The 14,489-nt window shown below is 43.0% G+C and overlaps 1 protein-coding gene and 1 pseudogene across 1 annotated transcript; one reads left to right on the forward strand and one right to left on the reverse strand.

The window, feature by feature from the left end:
* Nucleotides 1-340: 340 nt before the first annotated feature.
* On the forward strand, nt 341-12,679 carry LOC127214317 (uncharacterized; annotated as a pseudogene).
* Nucleotides 12,645-14,238, reverse strand: Chrm2 (cholinergic receptor muscarinic 2). The gene has a single exon (XM_051174709.1). It carries the CDS (start codon nt 14,196-14,198, stop codon nt 12,798-12,800), a length of 1,401 nt encoding a protein of 466 aa, XP_051030666.1. The 5' UTR covers nt 14,199-14,238; the 3' UTR covers nt 12,645-12,797.
* Nucleotides 14,239-14,489: the final 251 nt, after the last annotated feature.

Genomic DNA, 14,489 nt, shown 5'->3' on the forward strand with positions numbered 1-14,489 from the left:
TCCGGTGGGGAGACTCCTGGCTTCTGGCTCTGGCTGGTTGGCAGGACTGAGTTCTGTATTGTACGCAGCCTGCCTGTGCCATGCGTGTCTGAATCTGTTTGCTGCCTCTGGTGGGGAGGCTCGCAGCTGTTTGGTGGAGACTCAGTGTGCCAGGTATCTGGATCTGTTAGTTGCTGTCTCATGCTCTCTTGTTCTGCATGTTTTTGTTTATAGATTTATCATGGGACAGATGGTAGCGACCCTTCTTACTCTTGATCACTGGCCGGGTCACCTGTGTCCGGATCTGTTAATTGCCGTTCTGTGTGCTTTTGTCCTGGGTGTCTTTGTCTATCGTTTTATCATGAGACAGACGGTAACGACCCCCCTTAGTCTAACTCTTAACCACTGGACTGAAGTTAAATCTCAAGCCCGTAATTTGCCAGTTGAGGTTCGGAAGAACCCCTGGCAGACTTTGTGTACCTCTGAATGGCCAGCAATGGATGTTGGATGGCCCCCAGAAGGAACTTTTAATTCTGAGATTTTCCAAGCCGTTAAGATGACTGTCTTTCAGACTGGATCTGGCTCTCATGCCGATCAAGAGCCCTATATCCTTATATGGAAGGATCTGGTAGACAACCCGGCCCCGTGTGTTAAGCCATGGCTGAGCAAGCCAAGAGAGCCAGGCTCCCGAGTTCTGGCCCTCGGAAGCTGAAGAAAACGTCCGCCTAGGAAACCCGAACCCCCTCCTCGAATCTACCCTGAGATTGAGGAACCTCTGGCCTGGCCGGAATCCCAGCCGGTCCCCCAAGCCCCTTATCCAATACAGGCTGCTGCAGGAGGACCTTCTGCACCCCTGAAGCTCTGGCCCCAGCAGCAGGAGGACTTGTTACCAGGACCTGAAGTCAGAGAGGAGCCACGTCAGAGCGAATGGATGGGGTTGTGACTCTGCCGCTGCACGTCCTCCAGTGCCGGGTGATCAGTTGCAGCCCCTGCAGTACTGGCCCTTTTCCTCCTCAGATCTTTACAATTGGAAAACTAAACACCCCCTTTTTCAGAGGATCCCCAGTGCCTTATGGGATTGGTGGAGTCCCTTATGTTTTCTCGCCAGCCTACTTGGGATGATTGCCAACAGCTGTTGCAGACTCTCTTCACGACCAAGGAGCAGGAGAGAATTCTGTTAGAGGCTAGAAAAAAATGTTCCTGGGGCCGACTGGCAGCCCTCCCAGCTGCAGAATGAGATTGACACGGGATTTCCCTTGGCACACCCCAGTTGGGACTTTAACACCCCCGAAGGTAGGGAAAGCTTGAAAGTCAATTGCCAGGCTCTGGTGGCAGGTCTCCGAGGCACCACGAGGCGGCCCACCAATTTGGCTAAGGTGAGAGAGGTGATTCAGGGTCCAACCGAATCTCCCTTGGTGTTTCTTGAAAGGCTCATGGAGGCCTTCAGGCGGTTTACTCCCTTTGGCCCTACCTCAGAAGCCCAGAGAGCTTCAGTTACGCTGTCCTTTATAGGGCAATCAGCCCCGGACATTAGGAAGAAACTCCAGAGGCTGGGAGGGTTACAAGAAGCTGAGTTGCATGATTTAGTGGAAGAGGCAGAGAAAGTGTACTTTAAAAGGGAGACAGAGGAAGACAAGGAACAGAGAAAGAGAAGGTAAAGGAAAGGAGGGAGAACAGGCGTGACAGAAGACAGGAAAGAAATTTGACTAAAATCTTGGCTGGTTGAAAGAAGAAATGATAGAGAAAGAGAGAGGGAAATTAGAAAATTTAGAGCAGATCATAGACAGTCTGGAAGCCTGGGCAACAGGACCCCACTCAACAAAGGCCAATGTGCTTATTGTAGAGAAAGGGGGCATTGGGCAAAGGGCTGCCCCAAGAAGAGAAACAAGGGTTCGAAGGTGCTAGTCCTGGGGGAAGGTGAAGATTAGGGAAGATGGGGTTCAGACCCCCTCCCCGAGCCCAGGGTAACTTTAAGAGTGGAGGGGAGACCAGTTGACTTTTTAGTGGATACCGGAGCGGAGCATTCCGTGCTGGTACAGGTGTTAGGAAAATTAAAAGACAAAAAATCCTGGATAATGGGTGCCACAGGGCAACGGCAGTATTCATGGACTACCCAAAGAACAGTGGACCTTGGCGTGGGCCGGGTATCCCACTCATTCTTGGTCATTCCTGAATGCCCTTATCCTCTGTTAGGAAGAGACATCCTGACAAAAGTAGGAGCCCAGATTCATTTTGACTCTAAACAGCCATCAGTAACTGATAAACAGGGAAATCAATTACAGGTCCTTACTGTTAGGCTAGAAGATGAGTACAGACTCCACGAGGAGCCAGGGCTTGACCTCAGCTGTTCAGACGGAGCTGGAACCTCCAATATGGACTGGTGGTTGGCCCATAATGGGTCTGGTAAAACAAGTGCCTTCACACGTTATTTAGCTGAAAGCTAGTGCTACCCCGGTGTCAGTTAAACAGTACCCCATGAGTACAGAGGCCCGGGAAGGAATTCGACCCTACATCCAGAGGTGGATCCAGCAAGGCGTCCTGGTCCCTTTTCAATCTCCCTGGAACACTCCCTTGCTGCCAGTTAAAAAGCCTGGTACCAATGATTATCGGCCAGTGCAGGACTTGAGAGAGGCCAATACAAGGGCATAGGACATACATCCAACTGTCCCAAACCCTTATAACCTCCTGATTGCCCTCCCACCTGAGCGGAGTTGGTACACCGTATTAGATCTAAAAGATGCCTTCTTCTGTCTGAGGTTACATCCTGCCAGCCAACCGCTTTTTGCCTTTGAATGGAGGGACCCTGACACGGGCCCGACTGCCACAGGGTTTAAAAACTCCCCGACCATCTTTGATGAGGCCCTTCATAAAGATCTGGCCAGCTTCAGGACCCAACCCCCCAGGTGACCCTGCTCCAGTATGTGGATGACCTGCTTCTAGCAGGAGCCACACAGCAGGACTCCATGGAAGGAACACAAGCACTGCTGCTGGAACTGTCAGATCTGGGCTATCCAGCCTCTGCCAAAAAGGCCCAGATCTGCAGGAGAGAGGTAAAGTACCTGGGGACAGTCTACGGGACGGGCAACCAAGGCTGACGGAGGCTCAAAAGAAAACCGTAGTCCAGATACCAGCCCCAACCACGGCCAGGCAAGTGAGAGAATTTCTGGGGACAGTTGGGTTTTGCAGGCTATGGATCCCGGGGTTCGCAACCCTAGCAGCCCCTCTCTACCCACTGACTAAGGAAAAAGAAAAATTCTCTTGGGACTCAGAGCATCAGGAGGCATTTGATGCCATTAAGAAGGCCCTGTTGGATAGACCCATGTCTGTCACCATGCACAAAACTCAAGTCCAAATGGATCAAAGAACTCAACATCAATCCAGCCACATTGAACCTCTGAGAAGAGAAAGTAGGAGGTACCCTTGAACAAATTGGTATAGGAGACCGCTTCCTGAACATAACTCCAGGGGCACAGACACTGAAAGAAACAATTAATAAATGGGACCTCTTCAAACTTAGAAGCTTCTGTAAGGCAAAGGACACAGTGGACAAGACCAAACGGCAGCCCACAGACTGGGAAAAGATTTTCACCAATCCTATATCCGACAAATGGTTGATCTCCAAAATATACAAAGAACTCAAGAAACTAGTCAACAAAACACCAAATAACCCTATTAAAAAATGGGGTACAGAACTGAAGAAAGAATTCTCAATAGAAGAATTCAAAAAGGCTGAAAGACACTTAATAAAATGCTCCACATCCTTAGCTACCAGGGAAATGCAAATCAAAACAACTTTGAGATACCATCTTACCCCTGCCAGAATGGCTAAAATTAGAAACACCAATGATGACTTAAGTTGGAGAGGATGTGGAGAAAGAGGAACACCCCTCCACTGCTGGTGGGAGTGCAAACTCATACAGCCATTTTGGAGATCAGTATGGTGGTTCCTCAGGAAAATGGGAATTAGTTTACCACAGGACCCGGCAATCCCCCTCTTAGGCATATACCCAAAGGATTCACATCCATGCAACAAAGACATCTGCTCAACTATGTTCATAGCAGCACTATTTGTAATAGCAAGAACCTGGAAGCAACCTAGATGCCCCTCAATTGAAGAATGGTTAATGAAGATGTGGCACATCTACACAATGGAATACTACTCTGCAGAAAAAAATAATGGTATCTTGAAGTTCACAGGCAAGTGGATGGCACTTGAATAAACCATCCTGAATGAGGTAACCCAGTCACAAAAAAGAGGAACACAGTATGTACTCACTCATATATGGATTTTAGACCTAGATCAAAGGATCACCAGCCTATAATTCACACCACCAGAGGAACTAGGATACAAGGTGTATTCTAAGAGATTCATATAAAGTCCCTCACAGAACTGGGAAGGGACAAGTCCCCCCAGAGCTCAGGGGAATTGGGGGGGGCAGCGAATGGAGAGAGAAGTAGGAGAAAACAATGGGGAGGAAAGGAAAACATGTGCGACCAGGAAGATTGAGCTTGATTAGGAATAGAAGACAGGAAAGAGAAAGAGAGAGAGAGAGAGAGAGAGAGAGAGAGAGAGAGAGAGAGAGAGAACATAAAAAAGGGAGCCTATATTGGATTGAAGATAAAATTGAACACAAAGAAAGGTCTAGAGAACTACAAGACTGCTGCCAAATAACAATTTGAGCTTCGTAGAAAGGCTACCATAAATGCCCTTCCCACAGAGTGAGATCAACAACTAACTTATCAATGGAGCCCTCAACTAATGCCTGTTGGAAACAGGAGCAAACACCCATATATAAACACTGAGTCGAAGTAGAACTCAGATGCAGATGGAGAGGACAAGACCAGGCGGCAGAAACATATAGAGACAGCTTACCTGAACAAGGAAGAGCTAAAGGGCCACCAGACTGATAGCTGGGAAGCCAGCATGGGACTGACTCAGGCCCCCCTGAATATGGGTCTCAGCCAGAAGGACTGAGCAGTCCAAGGGACCTCAGACAGTGGAGCCAGGATGTATCCCTGGTGCACAAAAGGACTTTGCGAACACATCCCCCATGGAGGGATAACTGCCTTAATCTAGAGACAAGAGAGAAGCCCTAGTTCCTACTTCACATGACCTGTCAGATCTACAGGACCCCAACTGGAACTGGGGTGGGGGGATGGGAGGGGAGGGTGTTTAAAGTGCATGTGAGAGGGCAGAGAGGGTAAAAGGGAGGAAAGGAGGGAGGGAGGGGTAGGGGGAGGGAGGCAGGGAGGGAGAGGGAACTGGGATCGACATGTAAAATAATAAATTAAATTTAAAAAAATGCTTTTACTCCAAAATTTAAGTTGAAGGACAAGTTACTGGGGAAAAGGATTTCTATTTTTGTTTCCACAGAAAATGAAAAGATGTGGATTCCTTCCAGACTAATGTGGTTTGATCAAGCCAGACCACCTGAAACAGCACCCCAGGTGATCCTACATTCAAAACAGCTGGACAAAGCAGCCTTGCAGACTACAGCCAGGATTTCTGAATCTTCTTTGAATCCCCCATGACAGCGCCCCTTACCAGCAGGAAGTAGTTTGGAAAGAACAACGCCCAAATTCCCAAATATTGTCTATAAATGTTTGTTTTCATTTAAATGGACTTGGAGATATATATATATATATATATATATATATATATATATATATATATATATTAAAAAAAAGTCATAGAAGAAAAAAAAAGGCCCTGCTGAATGTATCTGCACTAGCTCGATGTAACTAAACCTTTTACCCTTTATGTGAATGAGCGTAAGGGAGTAGCAGTAGTAGATGGAACCCACGTCGTTTGGGCCAGTAGCCTGCCAGAAGGAACCTCAGCACAAAAGGCTGTGCTCATGGCCCTCACACAGGCCTTGCAGTTAGCCAAAGGGAAATCCATAAATATGTACACAGACAGCAGGTACGCTTTTGCAACTGCACATGTGCTCAGGGCTATTTATAAACAAAGGGAGCTGCTTACTTCAGCAGGAAAGGAAATCAAAAACAAGGAAGACATTCTAGGCTTGCTAGAAGCCTTGCATTTGCCCAAAAGGCTGGCCATTATACATTGCCTTGGACACCAAACAGCCAAAGATTTCATCTCAAAAGGGAATCAGATATATTTTGCTATGTTAAGGTTAAAACCCTTCTTTTTATTTAGACAGAAAAGAGGAGATGATGGGAGATGTCATTCTGTAAATATGTTTCTCATACTGGTTAATGAATAAAGTACTGTTGGCCAATAGGAAAGCAAGATAGGCGGGACTAGGAGACAAGGAGGAAAGAGGAAGTAGTAAGGAGGAGTCAGCATGGGTAGACTGGAGCAGAGCACCAGCCCACTCTCCGGTAAGATGAGACCAGGTGGAAAGACTTAGATTAATAGAAATGGGTTAATAATTGAGACAGAGCTAGCTGATAAGAAACTAGTAACTGGCCAACAGCGTTATATCCAATACAGCATCTCTGTGTATTATTTGGGGCAGGCATGGCTGTGGGACCAGCAGCAGGAGGTGGGGGGAGCTACTCGTAACACACACACACACACACACACACACACACACACACACACACACATGTTTGTAGATATAAAGATAAAGATGCTTTTTTTTATGTGTGTGACATCAATTCTAAACAACATTCTAATGGAATGACTCATTCTCCACACTCACCTGAAGACTGTTTCCTATACATAATACATCCAAAAATAAACCACTCATATGTTCATATAAAATACATTTGTGTGTTCTTAGCAGTGCTACCACAGGATCCAAGGTCCTCCTTACTTGTATTTAAATTTAAAAACGCCAATGTGTTTCTTTAAATCTTTGGTGTTAGGTTGAACAGCACCAAAAAGTCCCCCAAGGGAGGCAATATGAGAAGCCCTTTGTCAGCAAGCATCCAACTGACTTCTGAGAACAACTTCCCTTTATACAGATCTTGTCTAAAATGTGAAGAAACCTTGCTGTTTGTCATGATGAGTCATGGAAATTCCCGTTAGACTATAGTCAGTAGTTTTCTAAGTGTGATCTACATGAGAATGACCCAAGAATGTGTTAGATACATGAATTCCAGACTTCACATCTGAAAGTCCTGGCAGTGGGTAAACTATCTGCACTCAGTAATGCTTCCAGTGATCTCAGAGGTGCATAGATGGCTGGTGAGACACGGCATTGTGCTAATGGAGACTTTGTCACAAGGGAAAGCACCACCTGCTTCCCAAGCAAGGTCGGTGAAGGGAACGGAAATCTCAGGGTAGAAGGAACTAGAAGCTGAGTCCTAAGTGCTGCTCTTTATGCAATGGGGAAGCTACTGTCCAGATTTGTCAGCCATTTCTGCAACCCCATGTTGTTTTGAGCAGAGGAGCCCAATGTCCCCACTTTACAATAATATGTTAAAAATTATTCATTTCTATGTCCTCCAAGAAGACCTCAGTTACATTCCCATTTCAAAGGCTTAAGTACTGTGAGAATTTAGGTAAGTTTCTGGACACAAGTCATAGGCATAAGTTTGACTTTCTCTAGCTTCTTAATCGTGCATTCAGGAATTCAAAGATCAGATATTCTATAGTGTTGCTTATATGATAAACAGCTGAACTGGGTGTGATGCCTCAGGAGTCTAAAGCAGGAAATCACAGGTCCAAGGTCAGCCTGTATTACTGGAGACACCATCTCCAAACAAAAACAAAAAACAAACAACAGCAAATAATCAGTCCCAAGGGACTAATTAAACACCAGCACATGCCACATTTCTTTTCTTTTCTTTTCTTTTCTTTTCTTTTCTTTTCTTTCTTTCTTTCTTTCTTTCTTTCTTTCTTTCTTTCTTTCTTTCTTTTTTTTTGAGATAATTGGACTTTTGCTAGAATGGGAAAAATTCTTCCTGAATGATTTTTCTCCATGTCAGTGTTTGCAACCTTCAGCCAGGTTCAGCATCTAAAACCTAATTTACAGGGGAAAAAAAGCATTTAAATTCTTTACTATAAAGTGAGCATATTTCACTGGAACAAGAGGCCGCCAATGGAAACTCACCATTTTTCCCTCTGGTTTTTCTATAATGACTTTGGGGTCATTTTCAGGATACCAATTCCTGTGATGTAGTTGTGTCATGTGGGTAAAACTGAACTTGTGAATAGACTTCAGAGTAAGTCCTGAGATATGAATGAAACTAAAATGAATCGAAATAGTCTCTACCAATGCATGCCTTGGTACTTATACTGTAATAGTAACCCCAATTTCACATTAAATGTATCCCCTTGTAAAATAAACTTAGGCTATGGGCTATAGGCATGTTCTGAGGAGCATAGACAGGAATGAAGAAAGGAAAGGGGTTGCTGTGGATAAAATGTAGACAAACAAACCATTTATTTTGTAATTTCCTTGGGGAAGCTGCCATCTTGTAGTTGATTAAGGTTCTCTGGCATGCTGGGGAGGGGATGCTGTGCCGTTGAACCCATGCTGAACAAGTGGTTTCTGAAGCACACATGCTGCCTGAACCATCTTTACCTTGATTGTCAGGGAAAAAGAAAACCTTCTGAAGGTCATCCTTTTCTCCCAGTGTGATTATTTTTCATTTCACTAAAATCAGTTAATTTGGAAGAGAGTGCAACTCTTTGAGAATGGGTTGGTTGCAGCCTCATCAGGCAATCAGACAGGAGATCAACACAGCTGTGGGGCCCAGAGCAGCTGGGAAGGAAGGTTCTCATCGAAGGCTTGTCAGGCACAGGGAGAGAAATTGTGGTTGTCACATGGGCTGATACCAGAAAGATTTATTAATGTATTCCTCCAAGAGATCTCTCAAATCAGTGCCAGACACTCAATGATAAATCAGTGGAATATTAATGTGGACTGGAATGTGACTGCTCTTAAATCTCTTCTTCCTTTGTGCAAACTATGATTCTTTTTTGAAAATGGAACACATTGAATCTACTCTCCGTCTATGAAACAACATACATGCCAGAGTGCCCATTATAATTTTGTGTATAATATATTTATTTGCATACAGAAATATGTATTTCTATTATACATTTTATTTTATTTATAGAATATATATATATGAAGCATACAGCATATAAGGGGAAGATATATTAAATATACACAGAGTTCATGCTACAGCGTGCACCCTTGTAAGAGAAGCCTATTGGAGAGGCATGGCATTGTATGTACATGCTGAGAATACATGTTGCACAAGTTTATCCAGCTGTGGGTGCCTTCCTAATCTATTTGCAACACCAGTGTTATGGTTGTTGACAGAGATCTTATCAAATTGAGAAGGGGAGCAAGTGTTGATGAACTAAATAGGAGAAAATAAAAGTCGATTGCATTGCTGAATCACTGTTGGTATCATTTTGAAATCCAATCTCCTCTCATGCCATCTCTTCAGGGTCAAAAGGCAGTGAGTAGGCAAACAGCAGAAGGATGTGGGATTCTAGATTCCATATATCAAGCCAGATGGTTTCTATTATTCTTAGTAGATTACTATATTGGTGACCTTTTCTTAACACTTGGAATCTGTATTAAGGGGATGATGAATTGGTCAAGAGGCAATCAGTTCTTTTCTCAAGACATGAACTGGCCCTTTGCATACCCTTAATCATCTCTTTTATAATACCACGCTGAGATATTTACATTATTGCTAGGAGGAGAAAAGAAATCAAGGCTGACAGCTACTGACATTTCCAGTGAAAGCAAAGATGAGTCATATTGTTTCTTTAAAAGGCTCTTCATTAGTTTGAAAAAATAAAACATGTTTCCAGTAGAAACTCATCAGACTAGAAGCAGCTATGTTCATGGACAATCCTGCAGTCTCTCGACCAGCATCTGTGACGCTATAACTTGACATTAAGATGCCACAGTGTTCTAGATGTGTGAGAGCTGCTGGTTTTAAAATGTAGGTGTGGTCTGTGCTTTTATCTGTGAATTTCAAATCCCACAGTTAGTGGGGGAGTGTTACCGATAGCTGATGTGTAGGCTTTGTTTTATTCTAACAAGTAAGCCATTTGCATTAATCCTCTTTTAAATGATGGATTAAGAAGTGAAGCTCCAGATTTCCCATATTAGAACCAAATCTTTTTTTTTTTTTTTCTGGAAGGAAGTGAGGAAGCCTATCTGTGCATTGTAACCTGTGCAGCAGCATTCAAAGCCTCTTCTCATTACATACAAATGCCTATTCCCAATTGTGACAATCAAAATGGCTCTGCCTAGCACTAAAAGTCCTTAGGGTAAAAAAAGTGCCTCTGCTTGAGAGTCGCTAAAACAAGCAGAGCCAGCAGCCGTGGAAGCAGATCTTTGGAGACAGTCTCGCTCCAGACATGTCAACATCCTTCCCTTATCTTCTGGTTCTGGTAGAGAACATTTCCATGGTTTGGCCGTCTATCTTCATTCTTTTCTTGAACTTGGCAGTTTCTCTTTTAATAAAGTTGTGGCAGCTGTGGCAAATTATCAGGCACAGAATGAATCAAGGTAAGGGTACAATAGAGACACAGAGCAAGACGAAGATTGGCTCATGGTGGGTTGGGCTTAAAGCAAACAGAGATAAATACTGAATCTTGGGCTCCACAGTGATGGTTCCAATTGAAGCCATGTCTGCATCACAGCAATATATAACCCATTAAAAATGAAAGTCAGCTGATGGATCATTTTTCTTACAGGAAACCAAAGAGCCCATTGAAATGAAGTTCTCTCCACACAACTAGTTGAAGAAACAAGATAGAAATAAATGTGGTCTTAAATTTCAAAATTTACATTTTAGTAATGCTGACCTAAAGGAACTACATAATCTCATTATAGACAAAATGAGTGTTCTTGAACCAATGTTATATTTTACACATAGGGGATTTTGAGGTAAAAACAACTGAAATTACTCAGACAAGAAGTTATGTTCATAAAGGATAAATATATACATCATTAGCAATTTGTTTCTTATTTACTTACAATAGTTTTTGTTGCTGTTGTCAAATCCCTTGTCTCCCATTTTGCTGAGATGCTGCTGAGAACAGCCAGGCAGAGTAACTCTACTAAGTCTTAGGACTTCATACTGATCAATTTGCCATGTAACCTTCCTGGGATGGACAGCAATGGAATCAAAGCTCATCAGTGAAAAGCTAAACTTTGGAAAAAGGAATTTATAACTTAATTTCTGTCCATTAGGCCCACACTTAGAAAATCTGTTTGGAAGACCATAATATATAATGAGAGAAAACATATGAAGACAAAAATAGTTAAATGTAGATTGATGTAATTGTGTATTTATTTAGTGTGCCAAGGATGGATTTCCTACACAGACATGGTCTGTTTAATGTTTATCCTTTAGTAACCATTTCTGTGATAGCTATTTGTGGTTAGATTAGACTGAAAAATAATGGCATGACAAAAACCAGATAAACTCCCTCATCAGATTCTGTGAGTGTATTTTGCCTGTGTTTAGGTATCCTGTATATTTATTCCGTAAAGATTAATATAATTCTCCTGATTAGAGAATTTTGAAGTGATATAATCTTACAGAAATTTGAAGACAATTTGAAGAACATGGAACATGTAATACAAGTAAATGCTTTTACATGGCCCTTTTCCCTACCCCTGTGTCTTAGTGTGGTTACAGAAAACCTCATTTGAGTATAATTTGAAAATCATCTACTAAGAGACATGGAATATAAGGTCTTTTCCTCTTGGGGTTGACACAGTAAACTAATCTTGTTTAAGATTCCAAATGAGCAAAGCAGCATTGCCTTCCCGCTGATAAAGTCAGGAATTCATGTTGTACACTTTAACATGGTCAAGCACATGGGTCAGGCAGGTTCGGGTTCAAACAGATTGTTCTTCTGACCCTCTGTCTTCTTATTTCAAACTTCATCTGGCCTCGGCGAACTTGCCCCAACTTGAGTGACCATTTTCTAAAGTGATTAAAATTTAATTTTAAATGACTTTGGTTTCCCAAGTATTTTTATCTCTTAGACAGACTAATCTGTTAAAATAGTTGAGTTTTGAAGGAAATCAGATGAGTGAAAATATGCCATACAAAGGAACCCAAGTGAATGAAATCCTTACAGATTTGTACACCCTCAAAAATGCAAGGAAACCGTGGGGAGAGGACAAGTGCCCATTTTTATGGTTGACTCTGGCCAGATTTAGAAGTCCTGCAGGTATTATCCATATACAATATAAAACCAAAAACTACAAAAATAGTAAAAATAATAATAATAATAATATGACCTAGTTGGGTGGTTTTTGTTGTTTTGTTTTCTTACTCTTCATGTTGTGAAAGGAGAAGAGAGAAGAACTAATCAGTGATTACACTGAAATCCTTCAAAGAAAACAGCATAGCCTAGAATATTCTCCATACTCTTCAGATTATCTACGCATCCTATTTGCTTTTCTCCGTATCAGTCAGTACAGTGTCTGCTTCTTTATGGTTAGGTCTCCGTGCTGGCATATAATGTGGTATTTCTTCCTCATATAGACACATGGAACAACAGAAAGAAACAACAAACAAGGTTACTCTTCTTGTGCAGAAACATGACGATGCGGATTTGAAGCCCTTCTTCAACAGATTAAGTGACAGCATAGATTGCTTCTTAGACCCACAATCTCGTCCTGTCTCTTCCACTGACTCCTATGCTGACAACATTTATAAGCTACAAGTTCTCTTGTTTACTTTTCAAACGGGAACATGGACAGGGCGAGAGTGTTATTCTAGAGCTCCTTAACTGCACATGTGCGGTAAGACTGTGGAGTGCAATGGCAGGTCACTAAAAACAGACAGCTGTCTTGTCTCTGCTCTTCCCAAGCCTCACTTGACCACCTTTCTTCTTTTGTAAAGGTCTTTTACCTTGTGGCGCCTATGTTCTTGTAGTGACACATGAGGAGGTGTTTGAAAGTCTTTTTGAAGGTGGCATTACAAAGCGCATAACAGGCAGGGTTGATGGTGCTGTTGATGTAACAGAGCCAGTAGCCGATTGTCCACACTGTATTGGGGATGCAGGGTGCACAGAAGGTATTGATGAGTACCATGACGTTGTATGGTGCCCAGGTGATGATGAAAGCCAAGAGAATAGCCAAGATTGTCCTGGTCACCTTCTTTTCCCGGGATGGAGGAGGCTTCTTTTTGGCAGGCTGCTTGGTCATCTTCACAATCTTGCGTGCTACAATGTTCTGCTTTTCATCTCCATTTTGACCCGATGACCCAACTAGTTCTACAGTGGTGCTCGTTGGGGTGCATGAGTCACTTTTTTGGGTTTTGGTGACAATTTTGATGCATGTTTGCTTAGAGTTGTCATCCTTAGAATGGCCCACAGAAGTAGAAACGGTGTTTTCATCCTGGGTTATTTCATCATCTCTCATATTGGAAGCAACAGCACTGACTGAGGTGGAGTCGTTTGAGCTCTCCTTCTCCTCCGCCTGAACGCAGTTTTCAGTCACAGCATCCCGGGGAGCCTTGCCATTCTGGATTTTGTTGTGCTCCAGACCACTGTCGCCACCTGGCGTGTTGTTGTTGGTTGGCTTTACAATTCTTCCTTGCACCAGACTTGGAGATACTGGGTCTTGGTTGGCCACAGGTTCCTTCTTCTCCTTCTTTATCCTACTCTTACTTGCCCGGGATATATGCCAATACAGCACAGTCATGATGATGACAGGCAGATAGAAGGCTGCGATGGCAGTGCCAAATGTGACAGCAGCATTGGAAAAGAACTGAATGTAGCACTCCCCCTCCTTCACAGTTCTCACCCCTACAATGAACTGCCAGAAGAGAATGGCTGGAGCCCAGAGGATGAAGGAAAGGACCCAGGCAGCTGCAATCATCATGCCTGCCATTTTCGTGGTCCGCTTAACTGGGTAGGTCAGAGGTTTTGTGACACAGAAGTACCTATCAAAGCTGATGATGAGCAAATTCATGACAGAGGCATTGCTGACCACATAGTCCAAGGCGAGCCACAGGTCACATACTACAGGTCCCAAAGGCCAGTAGCCAATCACAGTGTAGAGGGTATACAAGTTCATGGAGAAAACACCTATGATGAGGTCAGCACAGGCAAGGCTGAACAAGAAGTAATTGTTGACTGTCTGAAGGTGGCGGTTGACTTTAATGGAAACCATGACCAGGATGTTCCCAATTATGGTCACCAGACTGAGGGATCCAGCCACAAGGACAATAAATACCACTTCGAATGTCTTGTAAGGACTGGTAATAGCCAAGCCATTGCTAGATGAGTTTGTTGAGTTATTCATTTTGTGTTCAGTAGTCACGTGTCCAAAAAAACATTTAAACCTGCAGGAAAATAGAATGAAATTAACAAATGTAATATAAAGATCACTTCAGAACACATCAGATTCCTTTCTTTTGAAAAGTTTCCCAATCATTCTTCTGTATCCTGAATATTTACCATAATCTGTCTGTCCCATCCAAGAGGCAAAGACTTTAGGTGGAAGATTGAAATTTTTCTTAATGGTTGGTAATTTGTTTATGATCCAATAACGCTATAAGTGATTCTATATACATATATGAGTATCTATCTATCT

The sequence above is a fragment of the Phodopus roborovskii genome, unplaced genomic scaffold, assembly GCF_943737965.1.
Source record: "Phodopus roborovskii unplaced genomic scaffold, PHOROB, whole genome shotgun sequence".
Lineage (NCBI taxonomy): Eukaryota > Metazoa > Chordata > Mammalia > Rodentia > Cricetidae > Phodopus > Phodopus roborovskii.